Source organism: Corythoichthys intestinalis, chromosome 2 (assembly GCF_030265065.1).
Source record: "Corythoichthys intestinalis isolate RoL2023-P3 chromosome 2, ASM3026506v1, whole genome shotgun sequence".
In the NCBI taxonomy this organism is placed as follows: Eukaryota; Metazoa; Chordata; class Actinopteri; order Syngnathiformes; family Syngnathidae; genus Corythoichthys; species Corythoichthys intestinalis.
In genome coordinates, this window is record NC_080396.1 from 39,493,065 (window position 1) to 39,518,945 (window position 25,881).

The 25,881-nt window shown below is 38.7% G+C and overlaps 1 protein-coding gene across 2 annotated transcripts in view; it reads left to right on the forward strand.

The window, feature by feature from the left end:
* The window catches only part of LOC130906423 (plexin-B1-like), a 97,899-nt gene that overhangs the window by 33,460 nt on the left and 38,558 nt on the right, over window positions 1-25,881 (forward strand). For both annotated transcript variants that reach the window (XM_057820761.1, XM_057820770.1), the window contains exons 2-3: window positions 23,626-23,688; window positions 24,972-25,848. In XM_057820761.1, the coding sequence (XP_057676744.1) occupies window positions 24,982-25,848 (867 nt within the window). In that variant the 5' untranslated portion in view covers window positions 23,626-23,688; window positions 24,972-24,981. The remainder of the gene's footprint in view (window positions 1-23,625; window positions 23,689-24,971; window positions 25,849-25,881) is intronic.

Sequence of the window (25,881 nt, forward strand, 5' to 3'; positions counted from 1 at the left end):
AACAGGCTTCCTTTTTCTGCCAGACTGTCCTATGCAGTTTCCAAATTCATGTCATTTCATACACTTACATTGTTTTTTTTTTTTTCAACTTTATTTTTGCTTTTTTTCTTGCTGTCTTTTGGCTAAACCCCCGAGGTTCAATCAAACATTGATGATCCCAGGTGTCCTCAAGGCCTCATGGGACATTCTAATTTGTTAGCCACTCCTTATGGAGACTGATCGCTTTCTCTCTCTTTATTGCTCTCTTGCTCTCACCCCCCCCTACACACACACTCACAGAAGGTGTCTGTGGCCCCTCCTTTCCTTTCAACATCAGAGTTAAACCATATTGCTTTCCCAAATATTCCTCTCGTCTTGGCTCTTCCTTATCTTTGCTCTCTTCCCCCACTGGACGAGGGGAGCAGTGGCCTCATTTAAAAAAGCAACGGGGTTCCCTAAGCCATTAGCCACATTAGTGTTGGGTCCATGCCCATGCCCTTCTCAAACAAAGACATCTTGATGCTTCCTGGTGCAGTTTGGTTGGCAATTGTCAGGCCTGACCAATTTTTAGTTCTGCAGCTTGTTGGAAAGATAGGACCTTTGGTGGCATTGTGACCAAAGCTGTTTTTGATGTTTTCATTTTCATGATTATTATGGTGGCCCAGCTATAAGCATGTTCAACTCCTGGTGGGATGTACTTGTTGGTCCAGGAGAGCCTAACTACAGCTGACGGTGACATTGGTTGTGGTCATTCATTTTAGAGAGATGACAGGTGAAAAAAAAGGGTGTTGTCCTTGTGATTAATGACATCTCGAATCCTCTCCCTGCTTTCCTGTGGGTTTTATTTATTTGTGCTTAACCCTTTGGCAATAACTCCTTTGTCTCCAGATCACAGTCACACACCTCTGAGCTTTAACACAACCAAGCTCCTCTCATCAATCATTTTTGATTTTCTGCCAGCAATTCGGATAGTGGGGCAATGTCGAGAGCGAGTGTTACCACACTGTGGGTGTTTGCGTGCGTGTGTGTGTGTCTGTTGCAAACTGAGCAAGATGGAGAGAGCACAGTCTATTAAGCATTTGACAATTGAGGACCTCCCACTCAAAAACAACCTGCTTAGATTGTCCTCCCTCTTCCAGACCAAGGAAGCTGACAAGGGTGGAGGCCGGATTTGAAGGCGTGTCTCTGGGGGCGTTCTTTTACTTACTAATGAAGCTGTCAGTCACTCGGTTTGCTGACAGGAGGCCAGAATATCACACCGACCTCAACATGCCAGTCATTTGTCAATAGAGAAAGTGAGGGGAAATAGGATTTAGTCAAAGTAATCTATTGGAATACGCAGATTATTAGTTATTATCAGTTTTTTTCCCCCTTCGTTAGCCCTTACAGGTCATCCATTGGATGTGTTGCGGGGATCTCTAATCAGAGAATTATTATTTGTTCATCTTACATTTATTCATCTTACTTGTCTTTTACTGTATTGTTTGAATTATAAAACCTTTACTTTTTTCCCCTTACTTTTTCCTCACGGACTTTTTAGAGACAATAGACCAGGCTGGGTGATTTTTATTCTCATTGAATAGTTTACGTAATTGCATGTGTTGGTTAAATATTACTATAATATCAAAAATACACTCATTTGGACTTGGTGAAGCTTTGTGTTGAGATGATGCATAAGCAAAGAAAGAAAGAAAGACAGAAAGAAAGAAACAATCATATTTTGGTCCGAGATGTCACCGATGTCACCTCCAGTGCACAGGTGTTCGACTTTGGCAGACAGGAAATTAGCTATTTACCAAGTGCCACACAAACAACCTCTTAATATGTTATCAAATCCCATATATTTACAGTGTCACGATGTGTTTGTGAAATATTTTATTTTTAAGTGCAGGGGAAGGTAATAAACCCACTATTCTTCTACACTAAAAAAGAAAAGGACCAATCTGCAACCAGGATGTACGAACCAGTAGCTTCCCAATAAGGCCCTTTGAGGGCTTTAATTTACCATCAACAAAGAAAGGTGAAGTAGAAACGTCTGTTACTGGTGTTTTTTAGGGATCCAACAGGATTAAGTCTGCATGGGTGCCTTGGCTTCAGATTAAACATGTTTGGGATGAAACAAGTCTGCAGTTTTAGCAGGCATACACACTGCCTATGCCAGTAAGCTGTTAGGACCAAGTGTTTTTTGGTTCCTTTTTTTTCTCGTGTTTGTTCCTTAAGTAAAACATTGACTAGAGTTGCACGATATATCATTAGAATCCATCGCGATGTGCACATACAGTACGCAATAGACCGTAGGGCGTGCGATTGTTTTTATTTATTTTTTGAACACGCAAACTTTTGTTTTGCTTCATAAAAGCAGCAAGCTGCTGCATGCTCCGCAGAGCCTGTCTGTTAAATAAATCATGTATTTTGTGCAGAGACCTGGCCTCCTAGATCACTTTTATGTACAGCAATCTTCAGCATTGATGAACCCCCTTAGCCTGGATTAAACAGTATTATATGAATACAATGTGGTCATGGAGAGTCAACCAAAGTCTTCTCAGAGCTATTCAAGTCATCTGGTGAAAATTCTTCTAGTTTTAATATTGCAACATATATTATATCGCAATATATCACAAACCTAAAAAAGTCGCCATGTCAGTTTTTTCCAATATTGTTCGGCCCTTGACATTGACTTATGTTTTTTATTCCAAAATTTAAAAGTTGTTGACAAAGATGGTTGTAGACTTATCGGTGATGACGGCATGTTTCGATGCATTTTTTTTCAGGAATGAGTGACAGACAAAAAATTCCCACATTATTATTTTATTCCGTCCCAGACTGAAGTGCACAGACTGTCTGTTAGTGGGACAACTGTCTTATGATAGGCTGCCAGTGGGGTTAAAAGTTCAGCCCACCGCTCCCAGATTTGCGCAGAACCGAGATTGGCACTTCTCAGTTATAAATAAATAAACAAAATCAGAGTAAGAGAAAAATGCTACCAGACAGCACACGATAATAGTTTAATGAGTTGTGAGATTTTTTTTTTTTTTTTTAAATGTGCTATTAAGCTGAAATGATTTTTTTTTTTTTGTTATTGAATCGGATTACAATTCTAAAACACAATGAATAATTAATGAAAAAAATAAAGAAAAAAATAATAAAAAGTTGTATTCAACTTTCATTAAAATAGTATGGAAAAAAATATTTACGTAAATGGGTTTTATTAAACATAATTACCTTATGGCAAAATTTTAAAAAGCAAAAAAAAATGCAGGTGGTCAATATTTATCAAAGTTGACAATTTGGTGCTAATCCAGAAAAAGGCAGTTCAGTTACAGTATGGCTGTACAGTAAAGCAGTGGTTTTCTGACCAAAAATGTTTACATTAAGCAGTGTACTGTTTTTAGCATGAAACATAAAGTAGAAAAATTTTCAATTAACAGGCCACATGATGTTGTGAGTGTGAATCTGAGTCTGGCGTCTTTGACCTGTTGCTATTCAAGTGTGGTTGGGTTCTTGAATTGAAATGGTTTTTATTCTACCCTAAACCTAAATGTGAAAAAATACATTACCTATATACATAAACAAGTGAGAATCTAACCAAGGTCAGATTTGTGTCTTTTTTTTCTCTTCTTTAAGTGTTGTATGTATTTTTTTTTACTCATCATAGTACAGCACTGTTTCTCACTAGAGGACACAGCGAATCCCATGTCTGGTTAAACATTTAGAAAATGTTTGGTATCCAGATAGATTCCTTATATATATATATATATATATATGTGTGTGTATATATATATATATATATATATATATATAGAGAGAGAGAGAGAGAGAGAGAGAGAGAGAGAGAGAGAGAGAGAGAGAGAGAGAGAGAGAGAGAGAGAGAGAGAGAGAGAGAGAGAGAGAGAGAGAGAGAGAGAGAGAGAGAACCATTTTAAATAGAACTATTTCGATTCTGGATTCCGATTCTTTTAAGAGACAGGGTAAAGAAAAAAAAAAGCTGATGATCACAGAGAAAACATTTACTCATATTCTTTTGCCATACATTACTTTAGCTGGGAACTACGACGAAGCATGTGTATAAATTCTTCTATTGATTATAATTTGATGATCTTTTAATACTGTATATTTTAACGGAGGCAGCAACGCGCTACGTGAAGTACGTAGCTGCTTATATAGAAGTCTACTGCTTTATAATGGCGGCTGTTTACTTACGCCGGCAAGTCTGTCATTTTGCATCTAGTTCTCTATTCATGTGCTAACGCCGCCGTTTCGGTCATTTCGCATCTAGTTTTACAGTGGGGCAAATAAGTATTTAGTCAACCACTAATTGTGCAAGTTCTCCCACTTGAAAATATTAGAGAGGCCTGTAATTGTCAACATGGGTAAACCTCAACCATGAGAGACAGAATGTGGAAAAAAAAAACAGAAAATCACATTGTTTGATTTTTAAAGAATTTATTTGCAAATCATGGTGGAAAATAAGTATTTGGTCAATACCAAAAGCTTATCTCAATACTTTGTTATGTACCCTTTGTTGGCAAAAACGGAGGCCAAACGTTTTCTATAACTCTTCACAAGCTTTTCACACACTGTTGCTTGTATTTTGGCCCATTCCTCCATGCAGATCTCCTCTAGAGCAGTGATGTTTTGGGGTGTCATTGGGCAACATGGACTTTCAACTCCCTCCTCACCCCGTGGTGTCAAAATGATAACAAGAACGGTGAGCACAAATCTCAGAACCACACGGCAAGACCTCGTGAATGACCTACAGAGAGCTGGGACCACAGTAACAAAGGCTACTATCAGTAACACAATGCACCGCCAGGGACTCAAATCCTGCACTGCCAGACGTGTCCCCCTGCTGAAGAAAGTACACGTCCAGGCCCGTCTGCGGTTCACTAGAGAGCATTTGGATGATCCAGAAGAGGACTGGGAGAATGTGTTATAATCAGATGAAACCAAAAAAGAACTTTTTGGTAGAAACACAGGTTCTCATGTTTGGAGGAAAAAGAATACTGAATTGCACCATACCCACTGTGAAGCATGGGGGTGGAAACATGCTTTGGGGCTGTTTTTCTGCATAGGGACCAGGATGACTGATCTGTGTAAAGAAAAGAATGAATGGGGCCATGTATCGAGAGATTATGAGTGAAAATCTCCTTCCATCAGCAAGGGCGTTGAAGGTGAGACGTGGCTGGGTCTTTCAGCATGACAATGATCCCATACACACAGCCAGGGCAACAAAGGAGTGGCTTCGTAAGAAGCATTTCAAGGTCCTGGAGTGGCCTAGCCAGTCTTCAGATCTCAACCCCACAGAAAATCTGTGGAGGGAGTTGAAAGTCCGTGTTGCCCAACGACAGCCCCAAAACATCACTGCTCTAGAGGAGATCTGCATGGAGGAATGGGTCAAAATACCAGCAACACTGTGTGAAAAGCTTGTGAAGAGTTACAGAAAACGTTTGGGCTCCGTTATTGCCAACAAAGGGTACATAACGAAGTATTGAGATTAACTTTTGGTCTTGACCAAATACTTATTTTCCACCATGATTTGCAAATAAATTCTTTAAAAATCAAACAATGTGATTTTCTGTTTTTTTTTCCACATTCTGTCACTCATGGTTGAGGTTTACCCATGCTGACAATTACAGGCCTCTCTTATATTTTCAAGTGGGAGAACTTGCACAATTAGTGGTTGACTAAATACTTATTTGTAGTGATGCACGATAATACATTTTTCAACTGATACCGATAACCGATAATTTCCTCCTCATTCCAAACGATAACCGATAATGTCAAGCCGATAATTCTATTAAAAGATTTATGTAAAATTTTAAAGTTTACACAGAAGAAAATATTACTGTGCAAAAATATAATTTATTGCTTTTTTTCAACATAAAATATGAACAAGTCGTCAATTCAAACATCTAAATAATGACAGATTGTCTGACATTGTGTAATGGTAAACCTTTGGCAACAATTCCTTACAGAGTAAATACCTAAGTTGCACAAAAATGCCTTTAAAAGTAAGCCATTCCTAACATACAGTATATAACATTAATACACTGCAAAACACACCTCCTTAAAACTAGTCAATTTTAAGTGTAAATCTATTGGCAATAAGTGAAATTATCTGCCATCGCTTCAAGTGTATTTCTCTCAGATTTCTTGGAAGAAAAATAGCTAGCTGAAAATAATCTTAACAGCCTTGTTTTAAGCAATACATTATTATACTTAATCCTAAAAAAGAAAAAAAAACTTGGAAGAAGGAAAGATTTTGAATAATATTTGTGGCTACAGAATATTGATTTAAGAATTTGATTATCTACTGTGACTGTAATTGAGCAGAGAAATAAGTTAAATAATTTGAAAAGTGATTGCTAATGTTATGTGCTTTGTTGCACACTGTGAAAATGATTAACTCAAAAGAGCGAGATGTCATGTACCCATTCTGCAGCGCTTTGTTTACATTTGCGGCTTTCACGACATTTGCTTTACAGCAGCTAAACTGCTACAGTACACGGCAGTACTATTTGGACGGAGTTGGAGCTCGCATCCGCGTGCGTGTTGTTTTGTGCCTGAGTTTTGTTAAGCCGAAAATAAAGGCAGCGTTACAAAGTCATCTGACCGCTCGTCATTTTACATACTGAATGCATTATTGACTGGCTGATGTCGTTTTCTCCATGTTTAAATGATCATCTAACCACTGTGCCGTCATGATAAGCTTGCTTACTGGACATCACTTTCTCATGAAGAATGGTGGTCGTTTTTTTTTTTTATCCAGGGCTTTGGTTCTCGGGTCATTTAGGTTAAAAAAAAAAAACGTGTCTTGTCTCGGCGGCGGCGGCAGCTACGTTCGTACCGGATAATCCGCCCGCCCCGGCCGGTTCGCCACGGCATATTCGGGTCCTGGCTCTGCTCGCACGCCGTGGGGGAACACGCGAGAAACCGGGGTGTTCGCCGGAGGTCCCGAGGCCGGGGAACCGGGCTCGGCCCGCCCCGCCTATGGTGAGGCGGTGGCGGCCTGCCGGACCGGCCAGAGCGGCGGGCTCCGTCGGAAGACGGCTACTTGCCGACTATCGGTCTCCAGTCGTGCCGGTGTTTAGCCTTAGATGCGGATTTACCACCCGCCTTCGGCTGCATTCCCAAACAACCCGACTCTGTATCGTCACAAGCCCTGTAGTTTAAATTAGTGTTTACAATAGCTTTAGCATTCCCGCTAGCAGCAGCCTCGTATTCGTTCCAAAAATCTTTGTGATGCAGTTTTAAATGGCTGCTGGGTTAGTGGTTTTGAATGAGGACGCTTTCTTTCTGCCTCGTGGAACTTCTACGGTACATGTTTCGCAGATGGTGAGAGCGTCGTGTTTTTTAGTAACAGCCGCCATAATATTCAACTACTTCTTGTCGCGTAACTCCACCTCCTCAACCCCTCCTCCCTCAGGGGCTTCAGAGAGGGGAGGGGTTGAGGAGGCGGCGTGCTGAATTCTTCGGTTGCGCACATTTGGAGGCTTAATCAAGTATATAATTATCGGATTGCATTATCGGTTGAATTTTTTTATTATCTGGATTATCTGTGTGACGTCATAATTGCCATTATCGGCCGATAATTATCGGTGACCGATATTATCGTCGTAATAATACGACTTATTCTCGTACTATTCCATCCATCCCTCTCTCCATCCATCCATCATCTACTGCTTAATCGGGGGTTGTGTCATGGAGACAGCAGAAGACAGAAGTAATTTATTGTTTTACTTACCTGTTTCTGACGGAGCAGCATGTCAAATACACGGCACTCAGCTATGCACTTGGCCCTCTGCATTTGTATTCCATGAAGCCGGAGGTGTTAATAACATTTGTCGTGCAGCCACCTTTGCATGATATAGTTGTGCTGCAAATGTTGCACTGAGCCAACTGGTTTTCTTTTGTTTTGTTTTTTTGTAAACTTGAACCAAACTTTTGAGCGCCGCTGCATCTTTTGTAAACTTGAGCCAAACTTTTGAGCGCCGCCGCACCGTGTCCATGGTTGTAATCAAGTTGCAATGCACAAACATACGCGTCTTGTAGCTTCTTCTTCGTGGTTTTCGGCAGCAAATTTTTTCCCGCTCGGCGGTCAGGGCATCGAAACATGGAAACGAAATTTAAATATTCAAACGGTTCTAGGAGCATTGGAGTGTTAGGGCCAGATCCCTTCGATGCTCGATGCCCAACCCTAACAAAGGGCTATTTCCAATCAACATGCTATGATTTAAATGTGTGCCATTGGACATGTACTCCAAAACTTGTTAATGAATTTTAAAAAAGATAAATAAATAGTGGGCTCAAGATATCCACTACTGAGTTACTCTCGGAATAGATGGGGATTATTTTGGCTCTCTCAGGAGCTCTTAAGACTGTTTTTTCTTAAATAGAATCAAATTGATTTAACTACAGGCTCTGCGGAGAGCAGACCTGGCATATTAGTAATAATTTTCTGGTTCTGTGTCACTAGCCTTGTGGCTGGATAGAAGAAGTTTTTTTCGTAGTAGGGTCTGGAATTCATAAAGCAGCAGAAAACCAGGCTCTATGTTTCCCAGAGACCAACCATAAAATTAACTGGCTGTAAAATGTTGTAAAAACAAGTTAAGTAGCATCCTTGCCTTTGGGGACATGTGCATTGGTTGACCACAGACAGTAGTGTGACAAACTGATTAAAATGCCCACAGACCAGGAGAGCGAAACGTCCGCTCTGCATTTGCTCAGCCCAGTCTGGTTGTCACGACAACGTAGGGCGACAAAGGCCTCTCTCAGACGATTGAATGCATTGAAAGGGGTGGTGGGTGCGTATGTAAGTATGAGTGTGTGCATCCGTGCGTGTGCTAGTGTGTAAGAAATAGTGACATGGAGTGATGCTGGCTGTACAAGTGGTAGGTGCTAATGTATGTGCAAACAAATGAGAGGCAAGCACATCTCTTTAGCATTCTGCAAACAATGACCCTACGAGCTTGTCCTTGATGACATCATTCTTCATCTGAACATATGGCCACACTGAATTGAGAACCCGGGGAAGCCGCAGACTTTTTTTTTTCTTATTGTAGTGAACAATTGAATAGGATTTCTTAACATGCTGCGTTGACTGTCATACTTTGTCTTACTGGTAGTTGAATATATCTAATCATGTGTTTTTTTTTCTGTAATTTTCAGCATGTAATTTTGTTTATCTATAGTCTAGATGTAGTTTCTACTAAATCAAGTTTGTGCACTCGTTTCTGGTGGCACACTAAAGGGTAACTTGTTGTTACAAGTGTTTTCAGCAATCATTACATCACCCACATCACATCCCGTCCCTCTCAAAACACCAGAGGACATGCCAGTAGTTTGATTTGCAAAGCAGCAGTTACTGCTGCAAAAAAAAGCAACTAGATAAGCAGAACATTCTATGAGTAGAAGAAAAAGTGTTAAGTCAACGCCATCCATTAAACATACTCGCTCATCTCTCAAAGCTGTCATTTTGCCCTGTGAAAAAGTTAACTTGGATCCCAACTGGTGCTGTCAATCACAAATTCCCTCGTCACTCTTAACCCAACTGTTTTACACACTGAACTGCATATATTGACCTGTAATCTTGCAACAACCAACAATTATATATAATTATCATATGTGTTTCCGTAAAAACAAAGTTATCATCTTGTCTCATATACAGTATGGAGGTAGATTTGTTTCTTTCATTAGATGTTAATAATTTCTCAGTTGAGCCTTTTCTGTCTGTTTTCTTTTGTTGGAAGGGGTACTTCTTCTGTTTAGCAGTTAAAAGGAAGAATGACAGTTTACATCAGAATCAATTGAAAGACACTTCTGGCTAAAGAAGTGAAACTGCTAGAGTGTTACCTTAGTAGTACTTTAATCTTTTTGGTTGTTTGGAACTCAATTTGAAGTAGTGTAATTTCTTGTTTATAGTATTCCATTTTTTGTTGTTGCTAATAATGTTGTTAGAAATTGAGGGGACTGTATTATACCAGTACATACTGAGGGTATAAATAAATTACTAAAATTTGACACATCGTATAGACCAGTGGTATTCCTATTACTAATACTGTCTAATTGTCTAATTCAAAACAGTTTTTTTTTAAAGCAAATGTTAGGAAGATCGTGCTGATGACATACTCTATTAAGTAGCCCATTAACTGGACAAACCCGTTGTGACCACACTCATAGCCTCAATTTGCTCCCCACTTATCACCGTTCAGGGTTTTTCAACTGCATTAAAGAGGGCCAAATATGGGGTGTTTGCGTGGTGTGCAAGACATCAGAACACTCAAGGCATTTTGGTATATTGCCGTCTTTTGCAGTGCCAGGCTGTACTGTTTGTTGTCACTCAGGGATAGTTTTTTTTTTTTTTTTTTTTTAAAGCAAATGGTGAAATTGAATATTTAAACATTGAGTATCAAGGTAAATTGCTGTTTTGCAATCCAGCTTCCAGTGGCTGCAGGGTTTGAAAATACTTCAGGGTAATAATTTTCTGACACCAGAGGTTGCCTCTTAAAGTAGCCAAGTCGGTGGTTTGACATCATCATGTAATCATTACCAAATATATATTATTTTTTATTTAACATTGGTATATGTATGACTGCCATTACTTAAACTTGTGCTTATAATTTGGCATGTAGATACCGTGCTGAAATATTACCAGCTACCAACTACAGATAGCACCTGCTTTTCCATTGACTGAAAAGATCTTACTTTATTTAAATCGACCTCAGTGTTTGTGTGCTATTGAAAAACTGTTTGTATCTGTGTGCTTATGTGAATTTGTGTGTCAGCTCGCTTTCCAAGGGAAGTGGCTTTTATCCTATGTCCGCCTGGGCCGACCTCTTGGCCAGAGAGGAGTGAAAGGGACACTATTCCCTCCAGCGGCAGCGCACAGAGAACCCCTTCAGCCTATCAGAGAGGCAGAGAGAGAGTCTTCTGTATCGGTCAGTGAAATTAGGACTGAGAGATCACCATTGACAGTAAAGAAGGTTACGGAAATGGAGTGGGGCCAAGCATTGCCACATCTGCCTTTCATAATGTTAGTGCTTTCAGTGAGCTAACCGCCCACACATAAACGCATAGGCATTTTGTGGAGATGCCTTAAACATTGGAAGCTGTCAATACAATAATAAGGAAATTAGATACAAGTTGAACTGCAACTTAGTTTATTTGACTTTTAACTAGTGCTGTGAATCAATGAAAATTGGTAATGACAGTTAATCACATTTTTTTTTTTTTATAGTTAACTCGTAATTAAACTCTTAATTGTTTTCCTTGATTCATTTTCTGTCCCATTATCTTATCCAATTTTAATACTAGTGTCGTCAAGCAATTAAAAGACTAATCGCATGCAGTCCATTGTTAACTTGCTATTGATCACATTTTGTTTAAAAAAAATTTAATGCAAAAGTGATTATATACTGTAACTTTAGTTTTAAATAACCTAGCACTTGAGTTGACCAATGTGCTTGCATTACATAATTCAAATTTAAGTCTCGTTACAAAGAAGAGTTGGGAAACATTACACTTGTGATATGAATTAAAAATCTATTGATCAGAGAGAACTTCAAATAATGACTCTTAATAACTCTTCAACGAATGAAGAGTGGTTAACACGTCCACTTACAGTTCTAAGATCAAGCGTTGAAGCCTAGGTCCCCCATGGAGTTTCCATTTTTTAATTTTTTTTATTTTTTATTTTTTTATTTTTTTTGGTACAATCTATAATACTAGTATTTTATATTATATATCTTTGTTTTTTATGCTTTACATATCATTATTCATGTATACTCTAATGAAATGTATCATTTGTAATCATTGGTTTAATATTATTGATTAAATAAAATTACCAAAAAATGTTGAAAAAAGTCCAGATTGATTGAACTCACCAAAATACTTATCTTCCAAAGCATTTACATAGTTTATCTGTGCATTTTAGAGAAGTTTGCACGAGTCAATCCACCTCAGAATGCCACCTTTTATAGTTGTAAAGCCAAAGTAACGTTTTGCCCGAGAATGTGGATTTCACCCTGATCCTCCGTGTCCTTCCGCAAATGTTGAGCTTCCTTAATGCTAGAGGTTATCATGGTGCTTGAAAATCTTCACAGTCTTTCATTCCACACGTTCATTCACAGTTTATCTGAGCATTGTAGATCAATAAATCAAAATAAATGCCATAGACCACATCAGAGTGCCATATTTTGGGCTAAAAAGCCAAAGTTACGCTTCGGCTGGTATGGGGATTTCACCAGATTCCTTCGTGTGCTTTTGTCCGCATATAGTTTGTCTCGGGAGGCCCGAGAGCTACGCATGGTGCCAAGAGGTTCATCGCTGTATTTTCATCCAAACATGCTCGAAATCAACCATAATGGACTGCGCCAAGTTCCCAGGCAGTGTCACGTTCGTCACACCGCCATTTTGGCCATTAGAATCCTAAAATCCTAAAATTTAATTTTCATCTTAAAGCCACTATTTCACTCTGGCTATCGTGCTCAAGCCTGGCGGCAACAGGAGTGCACCCATTGTCTTGAAGTCCAAACTACTGGGGGTGGGCATTAATCACGTGTTCAAAAAATTGACGGCATAAAAAGGAGTTTGCGTTAACGCGGTTATTAACACTTGACCTGACAACATTGATATAGATACATATCTATATATACTGTATATGGTATGGATTGAATACATTTAATCACTTTAGTTGGTGGAGTAGTAAGTACAGATTTGGTTGTATTGTCCAGCCTCTGTCCATAGGGTATCAGAAGCCAGATAGTGTAACTCTTGCAATGATGAAATCGTTGTAGCAAAGTATCTGAGATCATATCGCAGGGAAGGGAACCAGTATCCAACAAGTGATTGTCTCTTTCTTCGGAACAAGTGTGTGTAAAAAGAACACATTTTGCTCCCCTTTCTCATTTGTGCCCAGGCACTGTTACAGTAAATAAGGCACAGTGACCTATTTGAAAATAAATAAATAAATACATTAATGTTTTAGGAATAATCAAAAAGAAGTCAGGGTCAGCTTTCCAATGACATCAAACATTATGCTCATGAATGTATTAAAATGGGTATGTATGTAGGTATCCTGAGTTAGGGATTCCCTATGTAGACATTTAGGAAAATGGTCCAGAAATGAGCGATTGTTTTGGGGAAATCTCTCAATGTGCTCGTACCTAAAGCTTATTTCTCTCTGTCACTTCCAAATGATTTTGCTCTGCCTGGTCACATTTTTTAATAAGTGTTTGCTTGGTGTGGTACAATAATAGCGCTTATGATTTGTAGTTATAATTATGTGATGGAATTTCTTAGTTAACTTTTTAATATAGAGAGTCTTTGGCTAGGTTCATACCCCAGGTCTTAATACACAAATCCGATTTTTTCATGTTTTACGACTCGAGTGAGGCATTAACTTGACTGTCTGAACTTGACAAGTCGCATAGAAGTGGACCATTTCAAATCCGATCTGGGTCACTTCCGTATGTGGTTTAAAGCCGATCTGAGACACATTTTTCCAGGATGTGTCGCACTGCGAGTCGGTGCGCATGCGTAATACTAGAACGTGCTCAATGGACAAAGGCAGTCTGAACAGGCACGCCAAAAAAACAATATGACAAAAAATCGGAAATGTGCTTTCAGACCTGCAGTTTGAACCTAGCCTTTGAGACCCTTATCTAGAACTGCTTAAAACCATATACAGTATTTAACAGAGCTTTGGCTCTATAACAAATGGAAGATGAGAAGATTGAGATGGGAGATTAAAAATAAATTGTTTTACAAATGAAAGATGCATTAATATTATAGGTAGCGATATAATAATTAGTTTCTTCAGAAAAAAATAACATGCCTTCATTGGTAGAAGCCCCCTCAAACCCAATAACTTTACAACTCTGTCTTCAGTTCATGAATCAGACCACCTTAGCTGCGTGCTGTCGTGGAGTGAAGTGGACATAAGGGTGCCATTTTTTCTTATTCATTCCCCCAGTCCATGTACAGTACCTGCCTGCCTTTGGCGAAATGAACACAGTCCTTCAATCACAGACTACATTGCTAACCACTGGATTGAGGCTGCTTATGCCTTCTTAATGTCCACGTGACACGGTTGTAATGCCGAGCTATATTTTAGTTTTAAGTGGAACTCGTCATGACAAGTCATGTAGGTACGATTGTGCCAACAAATGTAAATATCTCATCACAAAGTGCCTGCTTTGCTGTTCTCTCATCAGACACATTACGGACTTAAATGTATTTCTGTGGATTGGATGCAATTGTGCTTGAGTTGAAGAGTCTGGGGCTGTGAGACTGAAGCCAACCACCAGAATACAACTAAACAAGGCTTAGAACAGTGGCTCCAGTCCCAAAGTCTCCCGCTGCACCACTAGTGCTGACCCCTGCATATTTTATGGGGTCGTAGTCATTCACTGGGCTTTCATGGCTCATTAGGGGCTTTACTGATGAACTTGCACAGTAGAGTCTCTCACAGATTTATGAATGACATACAGTAAACTGTAAGAATGTGTTGGGCAAAAGGTCAAATATGAACACATTATTATAGAGGTTCAAAGAAACATTTGCTGGAACATTCAAGCAAACCAGTAGCTGCAGTAAACGGGAACCAAACTAAATTCATTAAAATCTTGACAGTTACAGTACTATTAACTACTCTTAAACCTAATTATAATAAATCAGGTTGTGCCGCATAACCTGAATGATGAACATTTCCTTGATGAAAAGATTTCACGTGCCCAGTGGCGCTTCTGGTTGTTTGCTTACAATTGCTGTGACATAAACTTTCTGACTAGAACTCGTTTACTTTCATAAGTAGTTCTTAGTTTGTCCATGAACATCCATGAACAACATCTCCCACATCCCCCCCACAGACACACACACACACACACACACGCACGCACACACGCACGCACACACGCACACACACACACACATCCCAAGCTAAACATTGGCTGTTTCTGGTAGTTCCACACCAGAGACTCTTCACATGCTAGCTCACGGGAAACCATCATTGCTAGTTGGAAAAAGGAAGTTCCCAGGGTGATGGGGTCATTTGCGAGCTATAAATACATTGACCAGTGGATGGGTTCTGGTCAAAGAGCAGGTGAGAATGCCAGGACAGTGGAAATATTTCTCAGTCACATTCTGCAACAGTAACTATACATCAGTGTTGTCACAGATTACTTGAAATAGTAATTTAATTACTGATTACTGATTACGCCTCAAAAAAGTAATCTAGTTACTTTACTGATTACTTTATTATCAAAATAACTAAGTTACTTTAAAAGTTAACTATCAGTTACCTTTTACCAATTTTTCTCTCATTGCTGCCTCAACATGAGATTGACAACAGAAAAATGCCATGGCATGTAATTGAATGTTTCACATAAGCTAAATCTTCGCATTAGCGGGGGTTTAATTAGTAGAAGGAGTTGATTTCAACCACCATTGACTCGTGCTGGCTTAGCCACTCCCGAACCCTGAAACTAACAAATAACTGACAAACTGCACGGAATTTGTTCAAATGAACTCCAACAACTAACTAAACCCCCGCTAACTCGAAGATTAAGCCTAATGTCAAAAATTCTGATCCCCTTTAAATTGCCGTTAAAATGTTGTCTATAAAGGTTGTAGAGTGAACAACAAAAATGAATGAAATGAACAAGAACCCTACAAAGTATTTCATAATGGGTAACAATTATTTTTCAAACAGATCATTCGACCAGGACTTTGGAGACTGTCCTTTGCTTTGCTTAGCCAAAACTACACCTAAGGAGGCAAGATGGATATTTAGAATTTCTTTCAACCTAAGCTTTCAAAAGCTACCAACAACAACTGAGCTTGAACCAAGAATTGAACACGAACAGTGTCAAGATGTGTATGCAATACAGGCCAAAAGTTTGGACACACCTCAAGGCTGGATACTTTGAAGAATGTAGAATATAAAACCTGTTTTCAGTTATTTTACTTTTTTTGCCAAGTACATAATTCCACATGTTCATTCATAGTTTTGATATCTTCAGTGAGAATTTACAATTTCAATAGTCGTGAAAATATATAAAACGCACAAATTATGAGGTGTGTCCAAACTTTTGTCTTTTGTTTCAGGGTCATCAACATGTTTTGCCCCCCCTCCCACAAAAGTCAACCTCCGCCAATGGTTACTAACTGTAACTATAAAATGTACGTAAAGGCTGGTTATAAACTGTAGCAGTGCTGGCTGTCTCGTTACCTGTGGGCTTTGTGTGGGGGTATTGTTTTGTGTTTTGTCGCGTTGTGCTGTAATTCCAAGCGTTTCCTTGAATTGCATGTGGAGTTTTTAGCGGTCGACAGTCTTTTTGAGCAAGCGCAATGTTCGCAACACACGGAGGTATTTTCGTCATCTTTACTGGACAGAAATTTGAAGTAATTGGTGTATTTCCAGTGAGCAAATGCAGCTGTTTATGGTACCTCTCTTGCCTCTTCACTGTTAGCTTCCTGACGAGGTAGCCAGGCTATGTTGTTGGTCGCCGCCGCAGTCATCAGACAGCATGGTAATACACGTGACCCGTTTTTTTTTTTTTTAGTACTGATGAGAAAATGTGACATGTGATGTCACTCAGAAACTCAGGAGCAACATTTTTTATTTGAAATGTTCTTCATACATGACTACAGTATTCTTCATTCTACATACATTATTAGGCAACAGCAAAATATTAACGCACAGGCACTAAGGAAACTGTAACTTTAATCAGATTACTGGATTGGAAAAATAAACGCTTTAGATTGCTCGTTACCAGGGTTGGGCATCGAACATCGAGCATCGATGGGACCTGGTTCTAACACTCCGGGTCTCCCCGAACCATACGAATTTTAAAATTTCGATTCCATGTTTTGATGCCCTGACCGCTGAGCGGGAAAAAAATTGCTGCCCAAAACCACGAAGAAGAAGCCACAAGAAGCGCGTGTTTGTGCATTGCAACTTGATCACAACCATGGACACTGTGAGACGGCGCTCTAAAGTTTGACTTAACAAAAATGACCAGTCAGCTCAGTGCAACATTTGCAACACAACTATATCATGCAAAGGTGGCTGAATGACCAATTATGCACGACCGGTTTCAATACGAGTGCCAAGTGTATAGCTAGCTGAGTGATACATATTTGACACACTGCGCCGTCAGAACGAGGTAAATAAAACAATACATTACGTCTGTCTTCTGCTGTCCCAGCGACTCGACCCCGGATTAAGCAGTAGATAGATGGATGGAATAGTACGAAAGTAAATCGTCGGGCTATTGTCGATATCGCGTATATAGAACTAGATGCGAAATTACAGACTCTGCGGCGTTAGATCATGTAAAGAGAACTAGTTGCGAAATTACACTCACTAGCGTTCGTAAACAGCCGCCATTTTGAAGCAGTATATGCCTCCGTCAAAATCAACAGTATTAAAAGGATTTTTGTTTTAGAATGTGTTGTGTTGTTTATGTTGAAAGATGCAGCCATATGAAGCATTCGATTACTTTTTTTTAATGAACTCGTAGCAGTGAAAACATAGCATCTCATCACATAGCATCCTTGCCAGACGCTCTCATCTCTTTTTCTCCGCATTATACGTACACTCCTACAGCGCCACTTACTGGCCTAACTGGTATTGCCACAACATAAACATTGCATATGTCTATAAACACAACAGAATCATTTTTTACAAAGAAGGAAACATTATTTTGCCTCATCTACATCAAATTATAATAAATAGAAGAATTTATACTAATGCTTTGTCGTAGCTCCCAGCTAAGGTACTATGGAGGACCAGGAGTGCAAAAATTCAATAAATAAATACACAATTAAATAAATAATTAAAAGTGTCATTAAAATGCTTTTATTTCAATATTTATTTATTTATTTCAATATTTATTTCAATTTATATTTATTTATTTCAATTTTTATTTATTTATTTCAATTTATATTTATTTATTTCAATTTTTAATTATTTATTTCAATTTATATTTATTTATTTCAATTCATATTTATTTATTTCAATTATTATTTATTTATTTCAATTTATATTTATTTATTTCAATTTTTATTTATTTATTTCAATTTGTATTCATTTATTTCAATTTTTATTTATTTATTTCATCATTTATTTATTTATTTCAACATTTATTTATTTCACTTTTTTTTTTATTTCATTCTTGCACTCTTGTTCCCCGTGTGGCCGCATGAAATAATTTTATCTGTCATTGGCTCATCAAACTCGGTGGGCGGGCGTGAACTAGGCGGGGTTTGAGTTGATCGAGTAATAAGCGATTGCTACGTTCTATTTCTTCCCAACATGGCGGCATTATCTGAGATTTTGCATGAGCTCTCTTGGGACATGTTAGATTTCTCAGAACAAATTGAAGCAGGACATTTGGACCCTGAGTACGTGTCCTACAAAACAGAGCAATTAATTAACATTATTGGCATCATCTCGGCTCTGTCAGATCAAGATGTTGATCGAAGAGTTTTCGATAGTTTAGAACTGCGGTCAAGCCAGCCTCCACTCGTAAAAACGAAGTCAAACCAGCCGCCCCTCATTTGGATTATTGTTTGCATTATGTGCATTACGGTAATGCAATGCGCTGGCTTCAGAATGCAATGACGTGGCTTCAGAGCACAAGTCCCTTTATTAAATACGTATATGGGGAAAAAAACGGTGACCTATTCGATAACGGGTCCACTTTAGAGAGACACTGGAGCACCCATAGACCCAAACTAAATCATTATCATGTAAAAATGATGTCGGAGTTCAGAGTAAAACTACTTAGAAAACTGCTAGTTATTTCTGTCATTTAGCCTTATTTCAAAACTTGATTTAAAAAAAATAAATAAAATAAAATAAAATCTGGTAAATATCCGAGGACCGTTCCACTTCTGAGTTATACTAGAGTTCCCCGTATACAGACATCAGCCCGTTTAAAGGCGCTGGCCCGCGCGATGTAGAAGCCACAGACTGGACTCCACCATGGGCTGCTGGTGGAGTTCTCCTCAGAGTGTCCTCGAATAAATTTGCTGCTTCTCTGAGCAGCTCTGGGCACATTTTGGACATATGTATGTTTTGCTTGGACAACACGCGAAATGTGTCAAAGCCTACTACCGCTACACTGACCACGCTACTAATCTTCGTCGTTTTTGTGATTTTGAGGGAGCAATTATTTTTTAGATTATACGGATCTACACTGCCACCTTATGTATTGGGTGTACATAAAAATTAGCCAATGCCTCATGTAGAATGTTGCTTGTTTCTGTGTGAGTCAAGGATCACACTTCAGCTGAACAAAACACTTGTTTATTAACAAAAAAATAGACTCGGGACGACCGATTGTCTCGCATGCACACTTCCGCGTTTGTCTCATCAATACTGGCGCTACTCCCGTGATTGGCAACTTACATATGACATCGAGGGTACGGCGGCTCATGAGTGTCAAACAACATTTAACCAAATGTTCTACACCTCAGGCGTCAATCTATTACCTGAGATCGACTAGTTAAGACTTGCATTGCTGAGCAACCAATCAGACGTTAGAAACTTTGACGAGCAAACGTGACAGATAAAATTATTTCATGGTTGCACCTCCAGAGGAACAAGAGTGCAAGAATGAAATAAATAAAAAGTGAAATAAATAAAAGTTGAAATAAATAAATAAATGATGAAATAAATAAATAAAAATTGAAATAAATAAATAAAAACTGAAATAAATAAATAAAAATTGAAATAAATAAAAGTTGAAATAAATGAATAAAAATTGAAATAAATGAATAAAAAATTAAATAAATAGATAAAAATCGAAATACATTTTGAAATAAATACATGTAAATTGGAATAAATAAATAAAAATCGAAATAAATAAATAAAATTTGAAATAAATAAATATAAATCGAAATAAATAAATATAAATTGAAATAAATAAATATAAATTGAAATAAATAAATATAAATTGAAATAAATAAACAAATGTTGAAATAAATAAATATAAATTAAATAAATAAATATTGAAATAAAAGCATTTTAATGACACTTTTAATTATATATTTAATTGTGTATTTATTTATTGAATTTTTGGACTCCTGGTCCTCCATAAGGTACAAGTATGGCAAAAGAATATGAGTAAATGTTTTCTCCGTGAGCTTTTGCAAAATAAACATCTTTGTGAAAGTGCACTCCTGTGAAAAGAAACTTCATCACATTCAGGTTCTAAGACTGATATTTATATACAAGTTAAAAATAGCCCTGTGAGAAGTTCATATAATTCATTAACTTCATATTAATTGTATTGATAATAATAAAATAAATAATAATAATAATAAATAATAAAATAATAATAATTTTTTTAATTCATATAATCAAAAAAAAATCGGGAAGACATTAAAGGGGATGTTTCGGCAAAGGGGGTGTGAGACATCAATAGAACCGTTATGCGCCAAGATAACAAATATTGATAAAGTTAACAAAAAAATCAATCACATTAATGAGCAATTATCGAAAATAGATCGAAAATGACGAACACTACCGAAAGTGTTCCGGAAACAGCCGAATGGGGCGGCGACGTCACGACAAGTGATTGAAAGTCTAGGCGGAGCTAGGTGCCATTGTTTTTTAACGACGAGAGAGTAGCGTTGGGGTTTGTTTGACCAAAACATCACAACAATGGTTCAAAACTGCTGTGCTATGTGGTGTACAAATAGTTGTTTATCGGAATATAGTATCCATGAGTTCCTGAACGCGAAAAAAAAAGCTGGACTACACAGAAAATGGGTAAAGTTCGTCCGTGCAAAGAGGGCTAATTTTCTAGACACAGCCTCCGGCACGCTTTTCTGTGGTGCGCATTTTCCAACTGAAAGCTTCTCGAACTATGGACAAGAGAAATCGGGTTTTGCTAAAAGATTGCTGCTCAAAGGAGATGCGGTGCCGACCATAGATGCACAGCCACCTAAATGTCCCGAGATATCAAGAGAGAGACGATGACTGCTAAAGGAGGCTAAAGCTACGCAAAGAAGGGAGCAGCCAAGCTTGAAATGGCCAGAGTGAGTACTCTTTTATAATTAATAAAAAAAAATGTCACGCCTTTGGATACAGGACTCGACACATGTATAAATGATCGTTCGTAAAATATATAGAACAAATCCTCTGATCCCGTTCATATTTGTGTCTGTTGGCAGAGCGAAAAGCTATGATAGCGCAATAAATTATAATTATTCTATGCATTCCTTTATTTTGCAGTCACGGTGTATCAGCTTCACAAAAAGAAATGCTAAACAAATCATTGGTGTTTCCCACACGATCTGCTGCCGATGTTTCATCAGTGTCATTGCTCCCCTCAATGACCGTTTCATTACGCTGCATTGGCGTTCGTTTGGGCTCAAATTGGTCACCTATAACACCGATTAAAGCTTTGCAACTCTCCTCGTCACCATTAGATGAACATTCGTTACGTCCTTCTACGTCGGATTCGTCGCTGAAACTAGAAACGAAATTGTCTGCCATCATCGCCGCCATTCAGTATTAAAGCACTGAGCCTTTTTCTTGTTGAAGAAACAGCCCTCACTGCCAACTCTGAATTCTCTTTTATTGACAACGAGCGGTGTTTCTTCATGAGGGAACCTGGAATATGTGCAGGACGAACACAATGCATCAGCATAAACAGCTCAAAACACCCCCAATTCTCCCCACACTAGAAGGAATTATATTGATGCAGACAGGCGCTGCCCCCCTAGTGGCCGGTGGCACTCTCTTCACTTGACGTGACGTCACGCACACAATCTGCCAGATCTCGGGCGCCGGTCGTTTTAGCTTGACAATCGAGCCAAATTTCTCTCATTTTCTTGTGTGTAATTACACGAAGTGGCATGATATGAATACAAAAGGCATGCGTTTATGGATAAATGATGGAATATCAAAATTTTCCCAGGGCGCTACATCCCCTTTAATATAAACTAATACATTTTTAAACTATACATTTTTTGACCCTGCCTCTTTTTTTTTGTGGACCCTGCTTCTTATAAGAATCTAAATGGAGAATCGTTCGGAACCGGAATCCAAACATGGAACCGGAATCATTCAATTTCAAACGATGCCCAACCCTACTTGTTATTGAGCAAAAGTAATCAGATTACGCGTTAACGCGTTACTGACAACACTGCTGTGCATAATGGGAATATTGAAAGGGACTTCTTGAAAATGTTTTTTTTGTGTGTGTGTGTGTGTGTGTGTGTGTGTGTTTTTCCTCCAGTTTTCTTGATACCGCTACGAGACCTACTGAAAGTTCTAAAATAGAACATTTTTTTCTCCATATTTAACCAACACAATGAGGGCAGACATGGCGGTTCATACATAGTATTAAATTTATTCAGCTCATGAATAAGTGAAGAACCAGCCTTAGACGCATGCACCCCCTCTCAGCTGACACACAGCACAACACTTGCAGCTGCTTCTGGATGGCCTCCGGTCATTTACTCAACTCGACACTCCTTCTTCTCCACCCTTTAAACCCTCTTCTGCTTTGTCCTTATTGCTGCTCCAGCGAGTGAAGAAGAGTTATGTGACATAGATTGGTGCCAGTCTCCTGTCTTGACAATCTTGGCAAAATAATTTATTGTATTGGTGTGTCAAAAAACTGTCTCAAACTGTCAAAACTGGGCATGGCTGCATAATTTTCAGGGGAAAAAAAAAAACTTGTGAGGATAAGAGGCTCAGAAGATGATTGAATGAATCTAATGCAATTGTTATTTCTAATCCTGTGATTTTAATGTAATTCATGATTTTGTTCCAATCAATTTAAATGCAAAATTCACATTGCATTCATTTACAAGCATGACATAAAATTACATCATGCCATCAAAACATGGTTAGTTATGACTTAAATAATGCAAGAATACTAAAGTGACAGTGTAAGGCAGTCTTTTTAGGTTTTTTGATGTATCTTCTTGTCATACATACTGGATATGAAGATGTGTCTGTATCAGGATCAGTTATTGTCACCTTTGGCGATACTTGATCCATTTTCTTTAAGCATTCCACTTTTTGAATCCCACATAGACAATAAAAATTGTAATGGCATTGACAATTTTAACATTGTGTTGTCAAAAATCACAATTTTGATTTTATAAATATAAATTGTTCAGCATTAATGTTGAGTAATGTGCTATAAATGACACAGCAGTAGCAGTAAATATCAATGAAAATCATGTATGATAAATATGTCACGTTTCTCTGAAATAGGTTTAAAGGTTGCCTAAATGTGTGTTGTGCTGGGAGTTATTATTCATTCCTCTGACCTTTTCTGAGTGAGGTCAGTGGAAGGCACGAGGAACCTGTTCAATAATTTAAGATATTTCAGCACAAATGGAAATGCTCTCAGTACCCAGAAAGTACTCTCTTAGAGGTGTTTAGTGATGGCTTGTCAGATGGGAAATGAGTTGTTTTGAATCCCCAAGCTGTAAAGAACACTTTTGGTCTGTCAGCAATCTGATAAAGGGTGGAAAGTAGATAAATAATGTGATTACATGTTCTTCATGCAATTTGCCTCAAATTAGGAATGTTGTCTGAATTGTCTTACACACTATAATGCTTGAATCTAATGGTTATTCATTCGTTCATTCATACTTTTTTTCCCATTTTGACAGACAGAGATGAAATGGGAAATGACTAGGTGGTGGGAGTCTTCGTCTTAACAAAGAACATTAATGGTAAGACATTCTCGTTTCAAGTTGTAAATATTATTGTAATTAAAGGCAGCTGTACTAACGATAATGTTCATGTATTTAATTCTATTTTCTACACTTATCAATGTTAAATGAAATCTTATGCAACTGGTAAATTCAGCATTTGTTCAGCACTATTCTGAGCTGCACGTTTAATGAACTTAAATTCATTGTTTTGCTATGCTGATTTTTTTCAAAGTAAAAAAAATAGTTTGCAAGGATTTACTGTGATGAGTTTAGCAGTTTGACATTAGACTTCATAATGTGCTTCATGATTATGCAAGCTTCAACCATGCACACAATACAGTTGCGTTACTTTAGTTTGCTGTCAATGTTAGTTATTAAAATTATTGTCCTTCTATACTTTACATCAGGGATCCCCAACCACCTTGCCGGGGAGACCGGTACTGGTCCGTGGCACATTTGCTATCGGGCCCCAAAGAAATCATAAATAATTTGTTAACGAAGAGATTTGTGTACGTCACCCTCTAGTGTTTCGCCACCATTACTGGGGTGTTACAGTGTCAGTCAATGTAAACAGTAATGTTAGCTGCTGTTGGATGTGTGCTGTGGGTGGAACACCTCAGCAATGGTGGACAGGGTACTTATGGGCATCTAGCATCTATTTTTGTTTTATATCCAAGTGCGCTTGTCCTCGATAATGACGAAGGTGCATCAGATTTGTTCCCGTATATAATTAGCCCACACGTAAGCAAAGATGACTGAAAAACGGACGTCTTCGGACAATTTTTTTACAGGGAAAAGGCCACCTGCTGAGTCAAAATAGGAGCCTACAACCAGGTTCATTCTGCATAATCTGTGGCTAAAAGCTGGCAAACAAGTCCACAAAAGCGAATGCACTGAGAACATTACGTGGCGAACCGTATTATTAAAACTAAGAAACCTTTCACGATTGGAGAAGACCAGTGATGCCTGCGACCAAGGATACGTGCCGTCAAGTTTTAGGGAAGGCCCCTGTTAAAAAAGTTTCAGCGTAATGCGAGTTATATTTTCCCTGCACTTAATGTTCGTTTTTAGCCCTGTTGTGTTATTTTATATTTGCTGTAATTTTCTGCCACACATTGCCAGTCCATGAAAAAAAAAGGCCCACATCGCACCAGTCTGTGGTGCAAAAAAGGTTGGGGACCACTGCTTTATGTTACAGATTCAGGAAATTCCCACCTGAGCTAGCAAAGAAACCCTTAGGTCAAGTCTTATACGCGACAAATACTTAACATGGTGTGTAACCCTGCTTTTTTCCTCCCCAGAAAATCTGCCATGCTACATGGGAAGGTTCAGAACTTCTCCCTACACGTCTGTTTCATCATCGTCCTCATTGTTGCTTTAGTTGATGGTCACGTTTACCCAAGTTTTTCACAAGATGACACAGAATTCCAGCATCTGGTGCTCCATCCGGACCCATCTGTTGGGAAAGTGTATGTAGGGGCCAGGGACCACCTCTTTCAGCTGGATGGATTAGATGGACTCAGGTTGGAACAAGAAGAGAGGACTGGTCCTGTGAGTGACAGCAAAGACTGCATTCCTCCTGTCACAGAGTCCAACTGTCCCCAGGCCAGGAAAACCAGTAATCACAACAAATTATTGCTGGTGGATCCCATAGGATTGGAATTGATCACCTGTGGCAGTGTTTACCAGGGTACATGCCAAAAACGGAGCCTGACTTCAATCAGACAGGTTCTTTTCTCTACTGAGAGGCCAATGGACACTCAGTATGTGGCAGCCAATGATCCATTGGTTTCAACAGTGGGGCTTGTGGTGGGGCTTCAGGGTATCGAAAGGTCTGTAATGTACGTGGGGAGAGGCTACACTGCCAGCCAGCCACCCATTTCCACCCGACACCTTTCAGCAGAGCCAATTTTTTCATATGAAGAGACGGCAAAGCTTGCTGTAGCTGGCCGTCTGTCAGAGTATGACCATCATTTTGTGACCACTTTCACACGGCGAGCATATGTATACTTCCTGTTTTACCGACGAGACATAAAGTCATCATCGAGGGAATATCAGACGTATGCAGCCAGGGTTTGCCTTAATGACACATCTTACTATTCCTATGTGGAAGTTCCTCTTGTTTGTCGATCACCATCCTCTCCTTCTAGAATTTACAACCTTCTCCAAGCAGCCCAGGTAAGTGCATTATTTTGACTTAAATGTAAACCT